Below are 24,362 nucleotides of genomic sequence, written 5' to 3'. Positions count from 1 at the left end.
CTGTTACAAATTGTGTATGCATGAAAGTGATCATTCTCTATCTTTTGTATTTTTTTTTAAGACAGAAAGAAAAAGACTGTACACTGAAAAATTGGGATCAATAAATGATTTATTGAGAACAGAAAATGGTGTCTTTTGATTAATTTCTTACAAAGATTTATGAGGAAAAGGTGAACCATCGTGGAGGTTTTGTCCTTCTACGTTAACTTTGTTCCTCTACAGCCTCATCTCGCTCACCCTGCTCCGGTCTTAAAAAATGCGGGGAGAGAGTTATTTTCTTCTTTAGATTAACAGAAGGCGTTTTCTCCAGACCAGTCGGTACCGTTTAGCTTTAGGAAGTTCCTGCTCATCCAGCTCCGGATGTCATCAAGGCAGGTGATGAGGCAGGAAGGAGGCATGGTAGTGGTCGGTTTAGAGGAGATGTAGACCTGTGTGTCGTCGGCGTAGCAATGAATCTTTTGCACTGTCTTGACAGACATTGTTCCTATCTTCTGATTATTCCACCCACTAGATCATCGATTACAGGTGCAAGAGCTGTTAGGATGGGAAGAATAAATCTGCCTCTTTAACTTTTGAGAGCCAGCTGTTTACGTTTTAAACCGCTTCTTTTATCAGCCAGCAGCCTGATAACTTTCTTTTGCTTTTTCAATTTCCGATATTGAGAAGGGGTCAGTTTAATGTTACCCTTTAAAATATTCAGAGCAATCTCACACAAAGCTTGAAGAAAGTCTGGCGAGCAGTGATTGAGGATGTCTTCACGTTTTTGAGGTGTGGCACAGAGCTCTGAGTAAGGGAGCCTTTTTATAGACGCAGACATGATGACTAACTTACTTTGGAGACGTAGACAACTGGTCAGTGATTAGGAAGTAGACCTAATTATTCTGAGTCTGTACTGTTCTGGGCAAGAGTGAGTGAGATCAATGCTTAAGTACCTATGCGGGTCTCTGGTGGCAACTTCAAAACTCTCCAGGAAGAGAGCCTTATCTGAGGGGAAGATTTGATGGGCTAGTATATTCACCTGCAATCTGTCTCTGGGATTCTTAAACAGCACCAGATAATTACTGTTCATACTAATGGTGCGATCCAAAATAACCAAGTGATTTCGATCAGGACGAAACAGATTTTCATCTTCAAAAGAATGAGGCAGTCTTTCCACAAACTTAATATTTGTATTAATTTTCTGCAGTTCAGCATACAAGGGTTGGAAGGAAGTGTAAATCCATACAATATTATCAGGTACGACATTCATCACATGGTTACAATTCTGTAAAACGCTCTTAACAAAAAAAGATTTCCCACATCCACTGGGCCCCACAATCAGACATGAAAAAGGAGTCTTTAGTCTGGAGTCAAAATCAATCTCTTTCACATCAGTGAAGCACGACATTTTATTTTTTACTTCTTCCTCTTAATCACCCTAATGCCTTAATAACCAAAAGGCAGAGTTGGTCCGTCAGGAAAAAGGCGTCTCTTGTCATACACCACCTGGAACTTTTTCATGAATGTTGCATTTTTTAACAGAAACTTCTTTTTATCTCTTCTGATGGTACGCTGAGGGGTCTCGATCACAGCTTCTCTGGAGTCACCCAAGTCCGCTAACTCTCTGATGTTGTCAAAGTTGACCTTCTCATTACATTCATGCATCTGAGTGTTGCCTTCGCATCGATGCTTTTTTCTAGTTTTTGGTCTGTTAGGCATGACTCTTGGGTCCTGCTGCAACAAATTCCTGAATTGTGTCACCCACCAGCTTATCGGTGAAATCCCCAAGATAGTTTCCCAGTTTCAGGGGAGTCTCACCCTTTTTCACCACATAGCTCAGACTGTCTGTGTTTATGTAGAGAATTTTGTTTTGCATTACTTCCAGACAGCTGTACAGCTTTAAACGTGGATAAGCGGTGGTAAATGATGCAATGAATACGTTGTTTACCTTGTTGGGTGGAGAAATACATTTGTTGTAACTCCTGCACCATGCATGCGTCAAGATTGAGGAAGTGGAAGTAGTTGATCATGTATTTACCCGAGAACATGAGATTAAAAAATTCATTCGGGTCAGTAACAATGGTGGTCTGAGCCAGATCATTCCAAATCCCCCCCCAAAAACTGTTCAGACACAGTTTAGCCACCTGTCTTTTGGCAGGGTTCACCTCTATTTTGTTGACATCCAGCAGCCTTGACAGAGTTTGTAGTCTCTGACATACCTTAACTTGCTCTCCTCATCACCAGTCTCAGTGGGGTAACCTGACACCTCCTGTTTACCCTTAAGAAAAGTGTGTATGTATCCTACAAAGATGGAGCTACTGCTTCTGCCAAAGTGCTACACCTCTGTGATTTTAGCAATGCGATAACCAAGTTTTAACGCCTTGCTAAACTCCACACTCACCCACACACCCATTAGTGCTCTCTCCTCATCACTGTGGCTGCAGGGACCTGCCTGATTATTAATTTCTGCACAGGTGCGACAGAGAGGGAACACTAGTTTACCTCGAGATGACTTGTAAGGTAGAACAGCAAAAGAGAGACCTCATGGTGGATAAATGACAGCCTTAAAAAAGCCAAAGTATTTGTCAGGGTCATCAAAATCTTTGCAGATAATCTCAGGGTAACCAAGTTGGAGTTCACACAGGGGTACAGAGATGTAAAGTCTGCATAGTGCACAGTTTCATCTACCCCTGCAGTGTACCCTACCTGTACTCTCAGCCTGAGTGCAGCCTGAGTGCACAGGTCCGACCGTACAGAGCCTGCAAGGGCGAGAGAGGCTCAGGGGCATTAAATTTCTCAAGAAATTTGATCACCCCCGGATGAGATTTTTTCATCGCCCAGTCGTACTCCCACATGACCTGCACACGCAGACTGTACACAGACTGCAGCACCCGCTCTCTCTCACTCAAGAGTCACTGCATAGATCCGCTCAAATGATACCTTCCTCAACGGACATGTGTCCTGAGGCAGATAGCAGGTGGGACACCCGTGAAAGAGGCAGCCGTAAAACTCATAAGCCTGCCTCATGCCATCAGTTTCTGTGTAACCATCAACGTGATACGGTCCGATTTTCTTTTCCCCCATGTTTAGTGCATGGCAGATGTTTCTGCTACACGCTAACCACTTCAGCCACTGTATGGATGCATTTGAGAATGTTTTAGACTGATGCCTGTAGTTGATGGGTGAATGTATAGCCAGGGTTTTAGGCTGTAGAAAGTTGGTTACAAAAACCTTCATACAGGCTGATGCAATTGTCATGCATGTGAGGGGGTCCACGTGCGTCTCATTAAAGAACTGGTCCCTGAATTTAAGGCACCCTCTGGAAAGTATGTCAACATAATTTTTATAGTAAAGAAGACTCCATTCCTGTACCATCTGTAGAACTATTCCTTCATGAGTTCTACAGAGTAGTAGCTCGGTGAAGGAAAGGGTCCCACGTATTTCAAATTCTGTTCTGATGAGAATCTATGAGGGAAGAAACCCTTGGCGTGATCAGTGAAACCCAATGCTTTTGGCATCATACTTAGTTTCATAGCCAGGAATGACAAACTATCGATGAATTTCAAACCGTAATCGCAGTCTCTAAAACATAGAATTTTGCTTCCTTGCATGATGAGCCAGGGTTTAATACCTAGTGTAATAGGTAAGAAAATGCTATATTTAGTTTTTATGTAAACTGGCACACCCTTTATTTTTTTTGTAAATAATTGAATTATTCATACATGTATTTGCAATTGACATTTAATACACTTCACATACATTGAAGTAGTATATAGTTACACCATAGGTGGTGCTCTAGTGCTGCTGTGGATTTCACAAGGGAGAATAGCTACCTAGCTCCGCTCATGCGCAGCTCAGAAATAAACTAGCATGAGCAACGCTAACTCTTGTCCTCTCCTTGTTAATTCACAGGTACGGTAAAATTGAATGTTTCGGTATTCAGCATAATTCCATAACTAAGGTGAATGTTTCCTCAATTACTCTGTAAGGTTACAAGATCATTTTGAGTCGAATTGTGTTTTAAGTTTAGTTTTGAGTTAATTGTCCCGACGTATGTTGGTGAGGTGAGTTGTTTTCATCTACTTAGTTTCACTGAGTGTTGGTGGTAAGAGTTTAAGCAACAGTAGCGATCTGTAACATGAGAAATGTGTGAAACTATCGTTAAAAGTGATCTGTCAGCGCCGTCGAAGCTGTAATCCGAAACGCCAGGTTCAAACGACACTCGCGGGTTATGGCGCCATATCGCCATTTTGTTAAGTGTCGTCCATACATGTGTGTGAAAGAGAGAGATGGTAATTGTATTGTACAAATGTTTATATGATGTTAGTGTAGGATAAGTGTAAGTAGGATTGTATGTGTATGATGTGAGTTGATTAATTCAGAAGGAAAAGAGAATATGTATTGTGTTGAGGCATATTACAAGTTAAACCAATTTCTTTTATGAAATATGTTGAGTTTATATTTTGCATTGTATCAGAAATAAACAAGCATGAGCAACGCTAACTCTCGTCCTCTCCTTGTTAATTCACAGAGTTAGTACACGTATACCTTGGCTACGCAGTGCTCTCTAGCCTGTGTAACCCTTGCTGCTGGTCCAGATTTCCCCTAGGTCTGGTACCGGTAACACTAGCTGGACTTTAACGTTGAGGATCAGGTAGCTATCGTATCCTCGTCTGTTGTGTGCAATAAATGTGTACCCTCTGTAACGCGGCCTCCTGAAATGGAGGAGAAATTGTTGGACACAGTCCAAACCATAGGCAAACCACTCCGCACCTTTCAGCATTTTTGCACAGACCAGAAAGGTGATGTGTACGTCGTTCACATTGACAAAGCATTAAAAATCATAGAAGATGAGTTTTTCATAGAGTTGATCATCAGCAACGCAAGGTTGAATGTAGCACAGATGTTCACCGAGAGCATCAGCATCGGGAGGTAATTTCTCACCAGAGATTGTACATTTTAGCCCTTCACACACAAGTTTTTTCTTTAGTCATTGCAACATGATGAAATCTCTTACACGTTGGACACCTTCGATCGATCTCTGAAATCAGTCTAAAATTTACACAGAGCTCGGTCATCTGAGGCTCTGTGAAACACCACAATTTTTCTCTTTAGGATGTTTTCAAATTTTCCAACATCACTGAATGATACAGGTGTCTGCTCAGTAAGGTCAGCAAGACGCTGCCACTCTCTCCCTTGTACTAAGGCCTGGTTATCAGTGAGGTAAGGGTCAGAGACATGAGCGAGACTGATGGCAAAGCAGAGCTGATTGTTACAGTTGTATCGTATCTGTAACAATCTGTAACGTACAAGTGACGCTTTTTCCTCTGAAGCCTCTCACAGTCTAAGGTTTTTGCAGCCTTGCATTTTGAACCCCCTGTGGGTTTTTTTTTACTACCTGAAGGATTAACTCCATGTTAGTATCTGAAGGCATCTCAGCGTTAAATTGAAATAACTGATCTGAAAAGTCTAGAAATGCACTCAGAATTACATTTTCCTCGTCAGTGAAGGGAACTGTGATGTGTCGAGAGATATCTTCACTCACAAATTCTAGCTGCATGATATCATTAATTCTAGCCAGTGATCCCGCTGATTCTGCCAGTTCAGTAAGATTTCTCGTGACTGCATCGTAGAATTCATAAAAATTCAGGCACAGTACCGGGGCATGGACACGGAACTGTGAAAGAACGCCTTATTTCAAAATTGTTGAAGCGTTCACGTTCATCGGTGGAGGTGAATCTCTCTGATTATGAGCAGGGTTGTCTACAATCTTCTGATTCAAATTCCCCCCATGCTGTTGAGTTTGTTCTGATACTGCTGATGAGGGTATAGTAGCATGATTTATTGAGACAGTTTCTGAAGATTCGTTTTGTAGGCTGTGGGTGGGAGACAGGTTAATTTAAGTTCAGGATTGCTTGATCTTGCTTGCTTGATTCGTGTAAGAAATCGACTCAGTCATTTTCAGCTATTTCATCCTCTTCACTATTAGACGTAGGTATTGGATCATTTATACGTCGGAGGGCATTCTCAAGCCCACCAAAGAAGTCTGAATCACGGCCTGCTATAGGTAGGCTCTCGGCTATCGCAGGTTCTCTACAGCGGATTCTAATTAATCTGGAACAACCCCAGCTGCCTGATTATCCATGTTTACACAGGATTAAGAATGATTAAGAGGGGGAAAAACAAACAAAAAAACCTGACACATTCAGTTTACTTAAGAATTACCTACAAGTCATGGGACATTTTCTGTAACAAAATGTAGCTTGTTTGCATGAGGGCTCTTGACTTTTCACTTTGGATGGTAAAAGTTCTGTTTATCCTCTGCTGTGGGTCTGCTAGGAATCTGGGACGTATCCGATCTACTGACAGAGCAGCTTCTGTGGTGAAAGGAAAATAAAAATAAAAAACTATTTTAAATATTCAGGTACGAGGTTGTGAACATTAGAAAGTAAAAGTAAAGAAAAGCAAGCACACCTCTGATTAATCCTTGTGCGAATTTCTGGAGCGCACTCTGCTGCTCCGTTGATTTGATACCACAGACCTGATAAACCTCACAGGAGTTAAATTCTAAAATTCTGTGAAATAGAGCAACATACTAATAACAGACTACAAACAAACAAACAAACAAAAAAACAACATGCTAAAGTGCACACTGTGAAATATGCATATAGGTTATGAACTCATTGAAAGCCACACTGGATATTGGATTATTACTATAGCGCAGTGTTTCTCAATTCCGGTCCTCATGACCCACTGCCCTGCATGTTTTCAACGTTTCCCTCCTCCACCACACCTGATTCAAATGAATGTCTCCTTATCAGAACACTGTAGAGCTTGATGACGAGCTGATCATTTGAATCAGGTGTGGTGGAGGAGGGAAACATCGAAAACATGCAGGGCAGTGGGTCATGAGGACCGGAATTGAGAAACACTGCTATAGCGGCAGACTTATTTTACAGACTGTCACACAGCGCAGAGTTCAATTGAGTTCACATGAAAGGTGGCAATCTTACCACTACACTATCCAGTCTCAACACTACACTACACTATATATGACGTCACATGACACACATAACTCCTTCCCCTGGTAACGGAACCCTCAAGCGGTATGGTAGCTGTTGGAGGAACCGCTGGAAATGGATTATTCTGACTGGAGGTTATGCGTCTTCTGATCCTGGTTTTCTTCAATGGAAAAAGTTTACCATCCGGCACGGTTGAAGGAAGATCTCCTTCAAGCACTGTCGGATCCCTCCTGGAAACCCCTTGCTCCGAGTTGTTTCTTAAATCTGTAAATAGTTAGTTGTTGTTATTTTATTGAATTATTTGATTTGTCAAAAGCTTTCGATATTTACATAAACAGTACCATAGTCTGACTGGATTAAGACAAAGTCTTCCAGGTCATCTGCATCAGGTTCTGAAAAATAACAGTTAGAAATGTGTCATGATGGTATATAAGTATACATACATACATGTATATTCATTATTAAGATATTTTAGTTACTGCTGAACACTTCTGAGAAACCGTCCAGTTCGCTAAATCTATGGATTTCAACTCTGATACTCTTTCCTTAAAAAATAAAAAAAATGTATTGAAACTTTTCTTTCCTTTCTTAAATTAATTGTATTATTTTCACTGTAAGAAGTTTAAAGGAAACTTTTGTGTCCCAGAAGCCATGGTCACGATCTTCTCTTGAGGAATACTGAGAGTAAATGGTTGAAGCATAATTTTTATACAATCATATAACCCTCCTACAGAAATACAGGATTGATTCAGCTTTCGCGACAAAGTAATTCCTTATCATCTGATCGATTGTCTCTTCCTCTTTACCCTGTCCTAAAATAGTTAAAGACCATTCATACAAGGTGTTCCTGGAGTAAGACAATGGGGGGATTCTCAAGTTTTGAGACCCTCAGTCCTCCCCCCTCACAACATGAATTGGTCACTTTGTCTTTCCATAAGCCAGTCTCATCAGAGATCAGACTTTTTTACCAGATGAGTAACACCCATGTCACCTTATGTTGTCAGATTATTTCCTAAAACAACCTATTCTGAAATTAAGCATTCTTTAATTTATTCCTAAATTAACCATTCTTTCATTTATACAGTCAACAGATATGATTTACCCGACTAACCTAGCTGTAATCCTCTAACCACCCCCCAAAAAAACCTGGAGACTTTTACAACCATTACTCACGTCGCCCTAACAATATATGAATGGAATGCCTTGTTTACCCACATGGCTATGTCTTCAGAGGAGCACTACACTTATCACTGAAGCTACTAAAATAAGGATTTTTCTCCAACCCTAACCCGATTCATACATTACTGAAATGTTGGCAGCTTCTTTCCTAAAAACAACCTATTCTGTATTTAAGAAGTCTTTCATTTATTCTGAAATCAACCATTATTTCATTTATACACTTAGCAAATACATTTTTTTCCAACTAACCTAGCTGTAACCACTCCCCCAACCCCCTCCCGAGGCTTTTATAACCATTATCGACTTCCCCCTAACAATATATGAATGGGATGCTTTGTTTACCCATGTGGCTATCTCTTAAGAGGAGCATCACACTTATCACTGAAGCAGCCAGAATAAGGATTTTTCTCCAACCCTAACCCAGATTCATACAAGACTGAAATGTTCGTAGCTTCTCTCCTAAAATCAACCTATTCTGCGTTTTGCACAATGTTGCTATGAATGAGGATCTCCCACTACCTGAATCACCCCAGGTAGACAAAAGACCCCCTTCATGGACCACTCCATCTAAGTGCCATCATGATGAGGCAACAACTGATTGCACGGCTTTAGTTGCAGTCATCGAGTGCCTACCCGTGGCGAGAATTTTTTTTAAGCCATTTTTATATCAAACCATTTCAACTTTATTTCGGTGATATTACGAACTACAGGTGACACGGAATTAACAGCACTCGTAATTGGTTCCCATTTCTTTGCTTTAGCAGGTAATTCCACTGTTGACACTGCTAAAAATGACAGATTTTCCTTTTTGGATCTCTGAAAGCAGAACTTCAATCTCAAAACCCATAAAGTTGTTATTTTTGGGCCTTGATGCCATTCTCATGATTCTCATGAGAGGAAGCATAGCCTTATATGGTATTATTTTGGGCGTGGAGTATGCAAATTTACTATCCTCATGCATGTGCACTTAAATCCACACAGGTGGCGTTCATCATTTACGCAGATTGTTTACACACTTTTTCCGAAGTAAAGAACATTTGTTGAATCTAACTTGGAGTGTTCGTATGAGACGTTCTTACGAAAAATGTGAGAGAAATTTTTAATAAAAATACGGAAATGTTCTTGCATGCAGCCCATTGTTCTGGTGATCCATTTAATCTTTGACCTTTTTCATGAGAACTGTTCATCTCTGTGTTGAAATGATCTTTAGCTTTCAGTTTTGCACATCTACAATTTAATTCAAGGTTCAAATTAAGCTGGCATATACATTCCATTTAACTCTTTTAGAATGACTTGGCAAAAATTTCAAGACTTTTCACTTATTTTCATTCTCCTTTAAATCCTACTATTATTCAACTAAGTCGTAGTTTATGCTTCAATGTGATGTCGACGATGTCGGTCAACGTTGACCCCTCCGCCGTAGCCTGACGTGCACCTCCCAAAAATTCTAACTACATGTCGCCTCGACGATGTAAAGGCTGTAAAAGACTGTAAAGGCTGTAAAAGCTGGGATTGGTCCACTCAGAACGTAATTTCCGGCAGTTGCCTTTTCTGGTCTTTCTTAGATTTTTTTCTTTATACACCGCACAGACCACCTCCGCAAACGTCTTCTCTGTCGCCTGCGCCTCAACATTTGCAATATAAGCATTTGTTGTTCAATATTGATGAGCTCCAACTGCAAATACAGCTGCTCCATCTCGGTTGCCATTGTTTACTGCCGTTAACTGTGACCGCAAGACAAAGCAAGGATTTGGCTATAACCCCTACAACCACACAAACTATAAATCTAGTTTTAGACGTCTGCAATTTTTTCCAACAGGTTTAAATTATTCCACTATTTTAGGTTCACCTTCAATCTGCTTCATCCAGGTCTTCAGCAACAGGCTTTCTGCTAAACTTTCACTAATCTTAGCTTTAGAGATGTGTACATAAATGTGTTCTTTCCCTTTCACACTGATGGACACTGCTTTGAACGGTTTCCTACCACTTAAGCCATGTCACACCGAGGGACACAGTGTCAAAGTAGCTGCTTTGAATTAAACCATTTCTTTCTTTCTTCTCTATGCGTTTCTCTTTTTTCCCCATTTAAGATCAGTGTTCTGGTGATCCATTTAATTTTTTACCTTTTTTCATGTGAACTGTTCATCTCTGTGATGAAATGATCTTTAGTTTTAAGTTTTGCACGTTTACAATTCAATTTAAGATCCCAATTAAGCTGGCATATCCATTCCATTTCACCCTGTTAGAATGATTTAGCAAGATTTCAAGACTTTTCACTTTTTTCATTCTGCTTGAAATCCTTTTGTTGTTTTTAACCCTTCAGCTTTTCTTTGCTGACATTTTTACATCATTTTTCACTATTTTCAGCTTTTATAACATGGTCAGCTATCCCATTCAACTTAATCAGCATTCTCAATGCGGTTTTGCAGGAAGAACCTTTTTTCTAGTTGTGAGAATGCTGATTAAGTTCTCTCACTAACTCCAATGGAAAGTTTGGTATGACACCAGAGACAGGTTCAACTCACTGCCGTTTAAAAATCTCTCACTCCATTGAAATAAACACTACATTACCGCGTTCCTCTAACCCTTCTGGTTCTTACGCTCTTATAGTTTTCTCACAGGAGGTCATAGTATCCATTCAACCATTTCTGTTGGTTCGACTGGGAGGGAGATCGTTAAGCTGTTTACAAACATTCCTTTCACTGTGGTGGCGTCTGTCTTCCACTCCCCTGCTACATATTACACTGCAACAATTCTAACTGTTACTCACTTGACTTTTCACCTTCTTCATAGAATATTGTGCTAATTAAGAATCCAGAAAATGCTTTTCTAGTAAAATTTAACTGCTACATTTTCACATATTTCTGCATTGTTTCTCTTCTTTCTGCTAAATTTTCACTGTTGGTTTTGCATTTTCCTCATTTTCTTCTTTTTCTCGTTTTTAAGCCTTCACCTTTTACTGCTGAGACTTCTGCATATTTTAAAACCTTTTTAAAATACCAGTCCTTTTTTGCATTTTCTTTTCTTTTCTGTTCGTTTCTGCCTTTCATCCAGCTCCTTTCAAAAATACCTTTCACAGCCGTACCTTCCAACTGTCAGTCCTTTTTGCATTTTTCTTCTCACTCCAGGACCTTTAAAAAAAACAAAAAACATTTCAGGCCTCTTGAAAGTTCAGCAAATGACTTTCTTCTAAATTTTCAATTGTTTTTCATCTTTCTGAATTATTTCACTTTTAGTTTTGCATTTTCTTGGGTTTTTTTTTCTGTAATTTTCATCCAGTTCCAGTTCCTTTCAAAAATACACGGTCAAGATCAAGCTTTCTTTATGTGTCTCCATTGGGGAAATTTGTCTTGGATAAAAGAGCAGTGTTGCAGTGCAATACAAAAAAGAAAGCCCTAAAAAAACACGTATAGACAAACACTCAAGAACTCATAATAAATACACTTAAAACAATCTGACACGATGTGCAAATTACATTCAGAAAAATACACCCATTACCTCAGCCTCATTTGCCTCTTGCTTTCCTTTTCTTCCTCCCCTAGCTGCACGTTAATGAGCTTAATTGATAGGGGGATAAATGAGTATTGTGTATGTGTATGCGTACACCAAGATATTTAAATGATGTGACCTGGTTGATGGCGTTGCCATGTATTCTCACAGGACTCCGATCACCAACTGATTTGGGGTCCAGCAATATCTTCTTCTTCTCCTTCTGTTTTTAACCAAGTCTTCAACCAAGACTTCTGCAACTATTTATTCTGCTAAAATTTAACTATGTTCAGCTTTTTTAGCATGGTCAGCTATCCCCATTCAGCTCATTAGCATTTTCACTGCTGTTTCGCAGGAACAGCTTTTTCTAGTTGTGAGAATGCTGTAAAGCAGCATATTGTTTACCTGTTTTTCTTTATTGTTGTGAGAATGCTGTAAAGCATAAAAATATTGTTTTCCTGTTTCTCTTTATTATTCTCCGAACATCTTAGTTGGTACATGTTTTACGTACATGTTTTGTCCTTTAACTACTCCTGCATACTTTCACCAATTTGAAAAATTTTGATATTAAAACGTTCAGCTCCTTCAGGAAATTTATGTTACGACTTTTGGTGTTTATAACTTTTATACTTTTTAAAAATATTCAACTTTTCCCGTCATTCAATTCTTCCTCCTGCATAACTTCAGATAGAGACACCATTCAAACTTTAAATGCGTCACAAGACATTCAGCTATTACCAACTTCTTCAAATATTAAAACAATTTTGAAATATGACAGTTTCAAAAACATGAACATTTTTGCTCCTTCTTGATTTTTATGAATGAGCAGCCAGCAGAGTATTCAAACAAATTCCTCTAACTTTCATACAGTTTAACTTAAAGAAACAAATTATTCCGTAACTAGTCCTGTACGGTTGGTCCAACCGAGATAAAAAGTATATCCCTGCATGTCCCTTAATCGGGAATAGTGTGCTTGTGTTTGTCTTTCTCATTACTTGAATGGTTTTCCAGAAAATTGGGAAAAAACAGGAATTAAGGCCCATAGAAAATGCATTGAAATTCATATATAATGGGACAAAAATAGCCCAATTTGGAGCCCTAATAACTCGGCCATACTTCATCATAGAGACCTCATTTAAAGTCAAAACCGATCAGGAAATACTCAATACCAACTAAATTAAAGGGTTTGTTGATATCTTTTATAGTTTTAACACAATGGCAGTTTACGTTTTAGGAAAATTTATGCTCTGACAGGACTCTTCTCACTCTGCTGTCCTAAGGGTCTCCTGTTATGTTTTCACAGCCTCCAGATTAATCTGAAAATAACTCAAAGAAACTTCTCTGACGTTCACAATGTCTGCTGCATCTAGACAAATTAAACTTCAAAACATAGGTATTTTTGTCCTCTTTCACCCAATTTGACCGTCATTGTGCTGGGCCAGAGAGCGACCACTCGGGCTCCTATTAACGGCCATTATACCCAGGTCTCCTGAACTCCTTCTAAAATCAAAGTGAAGGCTGTTTCTAAACTGCCATTCAAAATATACTGTACATAGGAGTAGCATAAAACCTGCTGTCCCTTGTGGCACTCATGGTTCAAGAATTTTTCCGATATGACTTACAGTTTTTGAACAGTGACTGTTCAAGGCCATGTTTTTCATAACACACTTGCACATGGAGCCTACCTACATACAAACACAAGAAGGAAATGCATAGAAATAGATACATTTGATAAAGCAAACATATCCACACAGACGAACATTGTGAGGACATCCTCACTCTGACTTAAAGTAAAAACTGCCAGGATTTAGGTTTTGTTTCATGTATTGTCTTGTCACTTCTGAAATATTGACTTCTCCTCTCGTTTCAGATAACTTGCCCTTCCTCCCGTGTCCAGTGTCTGGTTGTCTTCCCTCATTCCCTAAGTGTTTCCACCTGTTCCCCTGGGATCCTCATGTGTTAAATAGTCTTCGTCTCCCTTTGTCCCGTGCGAGTGTGTTGTGTCTCTGTCTTGAGCCTCTCATTAGCCTCTGAAACCTGTGTTCCATGTTCCCAGTTGTCCCGAGTTTTTCCCTCGAGCTTGCATTCGAGTGTTTCTCCTGCAGAGCCGTTTTTGTTGTAATTTACTGCCAGTCTAGATTATTTATTATAACGGTAAGTTTTGTAGCTTTGTTTTTGGTCCTCCTGTTTGGAGAGTTTTGAGTTTTTAAACGTTCATAGCCACCTCCGATTAGCGGAGCGTTTTTGTGTTTTGATTTATTGGATATATTTCGTGCCACCGTTAAAGGCGAGCCTTAAGTTTACAGTTGACTTTCATAGTACTTGGTTTAAATCCGCCTCATTGTGCATGACCTTATTTTGTAATTGTTCATAGCCTTTTGTTTTCCTCCCTGTGTGGAGTGAATTTATGTTTGTTAAATTCTACAGCCGCGCTCGCCTTTGGCCATAGTTACTGAGGAGAGCGCTTAGGTTTTCACAGCCACTTATTTTGCTCTGCTTGGGGATCCTACCCTGCCTTGCTGTGCTCTGTGTTTATTTAAATAAACATCATTGAATTCACATTGACCCTGCATTTGTGTCCTGAGTCCCCGAGGTTTCTGATAAAAGCCTACATTACTGATAGGAACATACCAACAAGGAGACCACTTTAGACAGATAGATGCACATATTACTTTCAGGAATGTAAAGAGAAGAAGACCTATTTAGTCAGATTTTCACTGTAAAACTCTCTGTTATCTCCAGTAACATGCTAACAATAAGGCTTACTCAATCTAATTTTAAAATAAAGAGCCCAGTTAAACAAACAGGACATAAAAACTACATCAGTGGCTTATACCATCCCATCTGGCGCTCACGGTTCAAGAATCAGATTTGTTTATCACATATAACTTATAGTTTTCGAACAGCGACTTTTTGTTTGAGGCAAAATTTTCAGGATTGAACAGCAAGTCCTCTCTGTCTGTTGAAGCAATAGTGTGTGGGGACAGCCGAGATGGCTGACCTCTTGGAGATGGCCACTGTGTTATGTCTGCTCCCGATACAATATGACAATGACATGACAGCCTCTGAGGATTTAACCTCTGATAGTATAATAACGTATACTATACTATCTGCTTTTCTCCCACTACTTATTTATGCCATTGAGTCAAGCAGCTGCTGTGTTGTTGTGATGATCATAATTGGCTATGATTGTTCTCTGTGTAATAATGGTAAACACACTCACGCATGAAGCCTACATGCAGACACATGGAGGAAATGCCTACATTTAAATAAGCCAACACGTATCCTCACAGACAAACATTGTGAGGACATCCTCAGTCTGACTTAAAGTAAAAACCTACATTACTGACAGGAACATGCCAACTGAAGACAACTTTAGATATGTTTTATAAATAGGTGCACATATTACTTTCAGGAATATACAAAGACCAAGGCCTATTTAGTCTGATTTCCACAGTAAAATCCTCTGTTACCTATAGTAACATACCAACAGGAAGGCTTATTCACTCATCTTAAAATAAAGAGCCCAGTTGAACAAACCAGGAGTTTTCCCAGCTATGTTGTACATGTCACACTGTCACAAATAAATGATTTCACAGGTTTACCTCAAGGGGGAATTTTTGTTCTGAGTCTGTCTGCCTCTTTCTGACTAAAACAAACTGCATCACCATAGCAGCCTGTGATTCCACTGGACCTCATTTTTTCCCGATGAAGAAACCTAATACACAAACACACACCCAACATCACAACCTGTCTCTCTATCTCCCTATGTCTACTTGAGAGGTACCTTGCCAACCCATAGCATCAGGTCTCTTGGCGGGCAGTAGCTGCATTGGCACCCATCAAAATGTCTTTAGAAATGTTCTAGTTAACAATGTTACTCATCATGTAAGGTGACCTTGAGAGCTTTGAAAGACACCTATAGATAAAAAGTATGATCAGTGTTATAAAAGTAATTTTGATGCCAAACAGCCAGCCATCACAGGTATTTTGGAAGTTGTCTTCATTAGTAATACTGCATTCTACTCCTTGTTTCTGTTATCCCCTGTTTTCCCCTCTCAAGCAGTGAGCCCCAGTTGTGGCCAGTGGGCATGGTTTTGGAGGGTAGCTCAGAGGCACTGTGTCCCCCCCCATCTCTGGAGCTGCGTGCATCCTGCAACAAGAGCCAGCCCTTGCCTCCCCTGGGCTCAAGCTCACAAACCCAGGAAGGAGTCTTTCCTGAGGACAAGGAGCCCATCAAATATGGCGAGCTCATTGTCTTAGGGTGAGATATTGTAGTGCCATTTCTTATTAATACTGTCTTCGTATAGCTTGTGTGCTTTTTTTTTTTAACTGGTGAGTATGATCCTCATGTACTGTAAGTTTGTGTGTCATAAGATGTCTTCTCTCTTGATTTATACTTATTCAGATAAATAAATGCTTTAAGCTAATCCAAGTAATTGACCAATCTCATTAACTGTACAAGCAGTATGATAATGTAAAATGTCTCAGGGTTAAACAAATATCAAACAAATTAACTCTTGATATCTTCTTGAATTAAATATTTTACATTATACAAAATAACATTTTACAGTGCAGAAATTTCTACAAATACAACCAGAATTCCAAAAACATTCAGTCACTGAGTAAAATAGAAACAAAGGAAATGCAAATGTATGCAAATATCATAAACCAATATTTTATTCACAACAGAGCATTAGAAAAATATATCAAATGTTGACAAATACAATTTCACAAAAATCTAAGTTGATCTTGAGTTTGATTTCAGTGACTTGTCTCAAAAAAGGCCACGCTGTGAAACCTGTATATACATATCAGCACTGATTGCACCTTGCCAGATGTGCAAGTTGCTAGTTCCATGGGCAATAATGCACCACAATACCATCAGAGATGTAGGGTTTGAACTGTGCACTAATCACAAGCTGGATGGTCTCTTCTTTAGTCTGGAGGACTTCCAATAAAGGATTTAAAATTAATTTTGTCTGATCACAGAATCGTTTTCCTCATTGCCTCAGTCCATCTAAATGAAACTTCAACATGTCTGGATCTTGTTAGCTAGAGATCCACAGATATATCAGGTTAACATCGTTGTTGACTGATATTCAGCTTGATGACCGCAATCGGCCTATCATCAAAAATTTTAACAAAAACCATTGACAGTAGCTGATGTTTCGGAAATTAAATAAAAAAATACTTTATTTATCCCAAAAGTAAATTATATAATATATTTATATTTACATCTATCTGATGTGGCATGGACTTTGCTCATAAACGGACAGGATTAGCCAACAGCTGCAGATTCAGAAAATAGACAGCAGCTTAATTCCATAAGCAAGCAATTTTTTTTACTTAAGAACATTTTGTTTGGCCAAACAAAATGAAATGTTGAGTAGGTGATAGTTTAACAGGCTAAAAGGGCTTATGAAACTGTTATTTTTCACAAAAAGGGTTTTTATCATTTTATCAAAGTTGGTTAATACATTTGTATGTAAGAATCTCAAAGATAATGTGATGAAGGGCTGAAATACTGTTCTGTTTTTTAAAAGAAAATGCATATTCTTTTGTTTCACTGATATTACAAGAAGAAAACAATGCCTAAAACAAATGGTATTGGCTATTGGTTATCGGCTAAATTATTATTTCTATCAGTATCAACCCACAATTTCACAATTAGTGCAACCCTAATGATGAAATATGTCTTCTTCTTTGTGCTAGGGTTTTAAACTGTATTTCATGGCTGTTACAGCCCGGCTCAAGGACTGTAACCAAGAACGGGAGAGGAGACGAGGTTGCAACAAAAGTAATACATTTATTAATAAATAGAAGACAAAAGATCAGTATCAGTAGTCAGTAGTCAGGCCCAGGTGTAACACATTCATTTCCGATGGTCCCGCCTCCTACCGCCTAGAAGACACACAGAGACCAGCCAACAACCAGCCGGAAACACCCGGACATAGAGGGCGGGGCCGTCACAATGGCAAACTGAGTTCACAGACAATACGTACTGCGTTGTCGCTATGTCCTTTGCATGCAGAGATACATCTGGATTCTCAAAAATCTTTAGATATGTTATGTACTGTAGTTGATGTAATATTAAAAGTGATTGCAATTTTACATTGAAGCACATTATTCTGAAAGTGCTCCACAATTTGTAAACACAGTTGTTTGTAGATTGCTGAACCTCTGGTCAGCTTTACTTCTGAGGGACTCTGCCTCTCTATAGTGCACTTTTTATATCCATAGATGTCCTGTTGTCAACTGTTGTCCTAAATAATTGAAACATATTGCTTCAGCTGTTTCTTTTTAGCACCACACACTTTTCCAGGCTTTTACTGACCTCTGAACTTTTTAGATATGTGCTGCTGCCATCAAATATTTTTCATGAAACTGGTAAATGTCTCCCTTTCACATTTTCTATATTCTTTTATATTGGCTTTTGAAATTTGCATTCTGATTTTATTTAAATTTTACACAGTATCCCAGTTTCTTTGGAATTAGGTTTGTACATATCCCTAAACAAATTCTCTAATTGATTTAGTAGCCCATGCTCAGAGTGATAATGAAAATGTCTTGTTTTGCCTGCACAATGGCGTGGTTAGCATTGTTGCTTCACAGCAAGATGGTTCCTGATTGGAGTCTTAGCTGGGGTTTTTTATATTGAGTTTGAATGTTTTCTCTGTGCATGTGTGGGCTCTAACTGGGTACTCCCAAAACTTGCATGTTAGGGTAATAGTTGATTGGTGCTGCAATCACTGTGAGATTACAGCAGAGGAGCTGCAATAACCATTTGGCTTGCAAACCATTTTTTATTTTTTTAATTCTGCATTGTTTATATAGGGGAGGCAATGAATTAGAGGCTACTGTGATAACATTGGCTTAAATATGATATTCATTGTATTTAGTGGACCAAATTTTAAAGCCCTTGCTAGATTGAGACCATGTCACATCTGATGGAACCCTTATAGTTTATCATTTCTCGTATGAATTGATCTGTAATTATTCATGATATTCTTCCATGTGAATATGATTCTTTATTGTTGAGTGTAAGTTTGAAATTACAATGGTTTTAAATTCAATGCTTCTCTTTTTTACAACAGAGAGATTGTTGTCTCTTCTGTCAACAGAATCAAAATAAAAAAAAAGTAGGGATATTCACAAAAAAAGTTGAAAATTAGCATTAGTTGCACCCTTAGGTTCTCCTCAAAAGAATTAAAGATCATATATTGTAGGTTGTAGAAAAATAATGTTATTATGTTTGATGACCTATTTGAATATCATTTCAGACTTGATTAACAGACAATGAAATATCCTCTTTATTATTTACAGTTTTTAGAAACAAAGTAAAACCTTTTGTTTTACCTTCCAGGAGTTCAACTTTAAGCATTTTTATTCCACCACCGTTCAGTGTTATGTGAAATGCCACATCCACATTAATACATTTGCATTTTATTGATGATGTATGAGTGCATTTTGTTCTTATGCTTTCTTATACAGGCACAATGGGTCTCTGGCCAATGGGGACAAAGGTCGCAGAAGAAGTAGGCTGGCCCTTTACAAGAGACCTAAAGCCAATGGGGTCAGACCGGATGTCATCCACAATGTCTCAACACCACTGGTGTCAAAGGTAAGAAGTTTCCAACCTTGTTGCAACTGAGATTTTACTTCTGCTGGAGTGAATGTTTAATGGAAGGGGACATTATATTAATTACATGTTCACTAATGGGGAACAACTATGAAATTATCAGAACCAAACCTTCAGAGGGTTTCCTAATAGAATGTAAACTTTCTTTTGTTTTTAAGTACACTTGTAAAAATTACATTTAATACCATATTCAAAATATCAAAATCAGACTGAAACTTTAATATTGAACAAGATTCCATAGTTAATGGAATTATCTATATAAATCTATGCATCATCTCCAATTATGAAAAACTTGCATGCTGAAAAATAGGTATACAATAATACTGTCACTGGGGGCACGGGATAGGTAGTGGTGCGACACGTTCGAATAAAGCAAGTGCATTCGTGTGTGTATATATATATATATGGTTAAAAGAGAAGCAAAGTGTTCTATGACAGTGGTCCAGTGTGAATGTGTGTCTGTATTTGTGCTATGGAGGTGTAAATGCAACTATGATGTATGGAGAGCTTTATGGTGATTTAATTTTATGGAGATTTAACTTAATGGAGATTTAGATGTAAATTTGAGGGAAGGGGAAGGTGGAAAAGCAGTGTGTTGTCCTGATTTCATGATTTATAGAGGAGAAAAAGAAAAAAACTGGCTCTAATTTCTAAATGAAATAGTGAAAAAAAAAAGAAAGGAAAAAAAAATAAGAGGCATGACACATGGTGCCAAAATGTAACTACTGTTATACACTGTATAACTGTATACATAATATAAGAACAGGGTGTAATAAAAAGCTATTCACAGATGTAAGATAAAGTGATGTCTCATTATTGGAGATGTACTGAGAAGTGATAGACCAAAAGGTTTGGGAAAACTCAAAAATGCATCCTTTGTGCATGGATTGCATCTGAGATATCTAAAAAAAAATGTTCACCGATCAGCCACAACATTAAGACCGTAATGACTGACAGGTAATGTAAGCAATACTTCTCAAGATGTCCAAGATGGTGGCGCGTGCGGAAGTAGTGGCCCCTCTCTGTCCCGACAATGTGGTGTATACATGTTTGTCTTTGTCGGTGTGTTCGAGTGATTTTATGTTTTCGTCGCGTTTGTCTGTCCCAAGGCGCACATACGGCAGGGGCTCTTTTTGAGTCAAACTCGGCACACACTGAGGAGCTACACAATCTCGGTCTACTGCGGCGGCCCACTTCGACATCGAACCCCACCACTGGAGCACACCCAAAGAGGAAGCACCACAGGCGGTGTGCGAGGAGGCAGAAGCGGGGCAAGTACGGGGGTATCCGGATCAGGCCAGCGGCTAATCCACACAAGCACACAATACCGCCCATCATACTCGCTAATGTACGCTCCCTGGACAACAAACTGGATTACACCTTCTGAGATCGACCCAGCAGACTGTGAGAGAGTGCTGTGTTTTTGTGTTTACCGAAACATGGCTCAACAACAACATCCAGCTCAACCGACTAATATGCTACTAAGCAGACAGATCCCTCATTGAAGGAGGTAAGACTCGCGATGGCGGCCTTTCTATCTACCGAGGGAGTTTTCTGCCATCCTATATTCTACATTGTTGCAGTCTACATCCCTCTCTTAATGTGGAGAAGACGGAGGAGATTGTTTTTGACTTCCGGAGAGCCTCCACCCATCACCCTCCACTGACCATAAACAGTGATGCTGTGGAGAGAGTGAGCAGTACCAAATTCCTGGGTGTGCACCTCACTGAGGACCTCTCTTGGAGCAGTAACATCGCATCGCTGGTCAGGAAACCTCAGCACCAGTCCCCATCATGTACACCTTCTACCGTGGAACCACTGAGAGCATCCTGACTAGGTGCATCACTGTGTGGTACAGCGGCTGCACTACATCCTGCAGGAAGACCCTGCAGTGCATAGGTAGAGCAGCTGAGAGGATCATCGGCACCCCTCTCCCCTCCCTCCAAGACGGGTGAAATTTGTGCTTCCCCTCAAAACTCATTGTCCACACACCTACTAGTGGGCCAAAGATTTTTATCATTTGAGGGTAGTGTTCAATGAAATTATGTTTTGGACGAAGTTTATAGTTTGAAAAAGATTCCTGCAGCAATTCTCTGTGTTCTGAGATTTTGCACTCCAGGAAGTGGAATTAACTCATCTGTGTAGTGTATTGACATAACCAACTCCAGGATATCTTTAAGAAGCATCAGAATCTCCCATGCTTGGTCACTTTTAGCGATATTGTGGCCTATCATGAATGGAAGCAGCCTCAGGAGAGACCAATTTTCATGGCCATTTCTCCCAGTAGTTCCCTAAGAGATGAAGGTCTTTGGAATGATCTGTGGTTGGTCAGCTTCATCTGAAAATGTATAAGGAAACTGCTTAATAGCCTTATTCAAAGAGTCTAAAGAAACATACTTCTTGGTAATCAAATCCTTTAGACATAGTGACAGTTCTGCTGGTATTATACCCTCCAAAAAGTGGTGCAGAATGTCATTCTTTTAACACCATAATGTATGGTCGTAGTAGGGTCACGTATAACCTCTTGCACATGTGAATCATGGTTCTCTCATGTTCTTGGCTGGTGTAGACCTGATCGGACCTCCGTATCCTGTATGTCATCTCACTTACACAGACAAAACCGACGAAACTAATGTGCTGCAAAACTCTTGTGGAATCCTGCCAGAGAGTGAGCCCCCAAGTTGTCTGCTACTACATACAATACAGTGCCTCTTGACACTTTTGGCTTGTTGTTCAATATAGAGAGTGCAGACGTGTCTCCGCTTCCTCCTGCTGCTTACTGCTTAATTTGCTTTTAAATCATTCTATTTCTTTCCACAAGTCTTGGATATAATTCTTTTCTTTTTCTTTTAAGTGAACCAAGACTTTTAAAATAATTTTTAATAATTTTTTATTCTTTTTACAACTTATCTGACGAGCCAGCAACTCCGTGTGCGTGGCCTACACACAGCTGAAGCCTGATTTACAGTGTCCGGGCACCTAGCACTCAGCTAAAGCTAAATAGCCTGGAAAGGTGCTAACCGTTAGGCTAACTAGCAACAAGATGCCTCCCTTCTCCACAGATGACTACTACAGCCTCCTGCAGAAGATTGCAGTACTGGAGACGAAAATTCATCGCTTAGAAGTAAATGTGGAGGTAAATGGATTATGTGGAAATGAAACAACCTTGCCATTGATTCAAAACAGCGGAGATGAGCAAGCTAACGCACAGCTAAGGAGCACAGATAATACAACCAAGAAAGTAGACTCTGTGCATTATAATAAATCAGCTAATAATAATCCTCCCTGGAACTGTCTCGGTGCAAAACCAAAGAGTAAATCATGTCTCCTGAAAGTGGGAGGACGAGAAACCGACTGGCCTTCACTCCCTACGAGGCAGAGGAGCTCTTCTACCCCTGTACATGGGAGGAAACAGGACTGGACATCTGTGAATGGGAAGGTTAACAACAAACCTCCTAAACAACCGAGTGTGAAACTGCAGAACAGATTTGCTCCACTATCGAAGGACTCTGGATCTCTATTGGATGACCATCCATCCCAAAGCAGCAAGGCAAGGACTGAAAACCAGTTGGAAAGTAAAAGGCCACAGGGAAAGCTAAAGGCTGGGCCTTAAACTCTGATTGTGGGTGACTCTGCCGTAAATGATGTTCAAAGGATGTGCGGTAAGAACACTAAAGTCCTCTGCTTTCCTCGGGATATGGTTAACGATCTAAAGGAGAGAATTCTTGGAATTGCACATGAATATCCAACTGTGACAAACATCGTTCTGCATACAGGGTCAAACGATGTGTCCAAGCAACAATCCGAGGTTCTGAAACGGGACTTCATTGGATTATTAAACACAGTGAGCTCGCTGAATGCAGCTGTATTCATCAGTGGACCTGTACCACCAGTCCGAGGAGGAGAGGAAAGATTCAGCAGGTTGCTGGCACTGAATAAATGGCTTTTATTGGCATGTGCTGACCACTCAGTGCATTTTATTAATAATTTTAACATTTTTTGGGAACGCAGGCATCTTTTTAAGGCAAATGGATTTAATTTTAACAAGTCAGGGGTGAAACTGTTCACCTCCAACATATTTTATTTCCTACGTCATCCATCTGTGCTCGGGGCCAAGGCTGAGATAAACAAGGAGTTATCTCATAGAGAGGAACAAACAAATCCCAGCAGAAACCTTGAGGAGGAACTCCATCTGCCCCCACCCAAGAGGAACTTTGGAATGGAGAGACATCAGAGGCAAGAAGAGAGGTCTTTATTTGCCCCAAACCCTCTCAACAGCACTAATGACCAGGACCAGGGAGCAGGACCAGGGACCAGGGACCAGGACCAGGGACCAGGACCTTCCCCAGCCCCCCAAACCCCTGACAGGTCATTGTGCTCCTCACCCTCCCTTTCTCCCTCCTCCTCCCCTCACCTGAAATTCACTGAGGAGATGATGGAGCGGGTCAATGCTGGGCTTAGATCTACCCCCCAGCCCAATCCCTTTTCATCCCCCATAAACCCCCCACCAAAGCGGCCAAAGGTTCCCCGCCGAGCCCCGCCCCTACTAGAGCAGCCGAAGCGACGGAGCCCAGCCCCACCCCCTCCTGTCCCTTCACGCTGCCACCATGTTCTGTCTCCGCAGTCTGATGTGTGATGTGTGAGGGGTCCAGGCTGTGTGGATTCTGACAGTCGTGACTTTTCCCAGGACAAGCTGGGACCCTGTTTATTAGAAGATTTTAAAATTTCTGTACTTTTAGGTGACAGAAGGAGAAATGTGACCCAGTCAAAACACAGAGAGTTGCACTCAAAAAGATCTTTAAATAAAGTAAACATACCTTGTGTGCCACAGACTGCTCCCAAACACAAGGGGGCAAATAATACCTCTAAAACACTTTATTAAATGTTAGGTCTTTAGCTGGGAAAACATTCTTAATTAATGATTTTATCACTGAGCACACACTGGATTTTATGTTTTTAACTGAAACTTGGTTGGAACAAAATAACAGTGCTGCTGTTCTTATTGAGTCAACCCCTCCTGGTTACAGTTTTATCAGCGAGGCCAGAGTGAG

General features: G+C 39.9%; 1 protein-coding gene across 3 annotated transcripts in view; it reads left to right on the top strand.

Annotated features, from left to right (window-relative positions):
• Window positions 1-24,362, top strand: part of peli3 (pellino E3 ubiquitin protein ligase family member 3) — a 181,648-nt gene that overhangs the window by 33,418 nt on the left and 123,868 nt on the right. For 2 of the 3 annotated variants that reach the window (XM_072375859.1, XM_072375858.1), the window contains exons 2-3: window positions 15,733-15,933; window positions 19,164-19,293. In XM_072375859.1, coding sequence (XP_072231960.1) covers window positions 15,733-15,933; window positions 19,164-19,293 — 331 coding nt within the window. The remainder of the gene's footprint in view (window positions 1-15,732; window positions 15,934-19,163; window positions 19,294-24,362) is intronic. The other variant, XM_072375860.1, reaches the window with a different exon arrangement.

This window comes from Leuresthes tenuis, unplaced genomic scaffold, assembly GCF_036924035.1.
Source record: "Leuresthes tenuis unplaced genomic scaffold, fLeuTen1.0.hap1 SCAF_22, whole genome shotgun sequence".
Classification (NCBI taxonomy): Eukaryota; Metazoa; Chordata; class Actinopteri; order Atheriniformes; family Atherinopsidae; genus Leuresthes; species Leuresthes tenuis.
The sequence above is the reverse complement of the archived record's forward strand: the minus strand, read 5'-3'. Positions and strand labels throughout refer to the sequence as shown.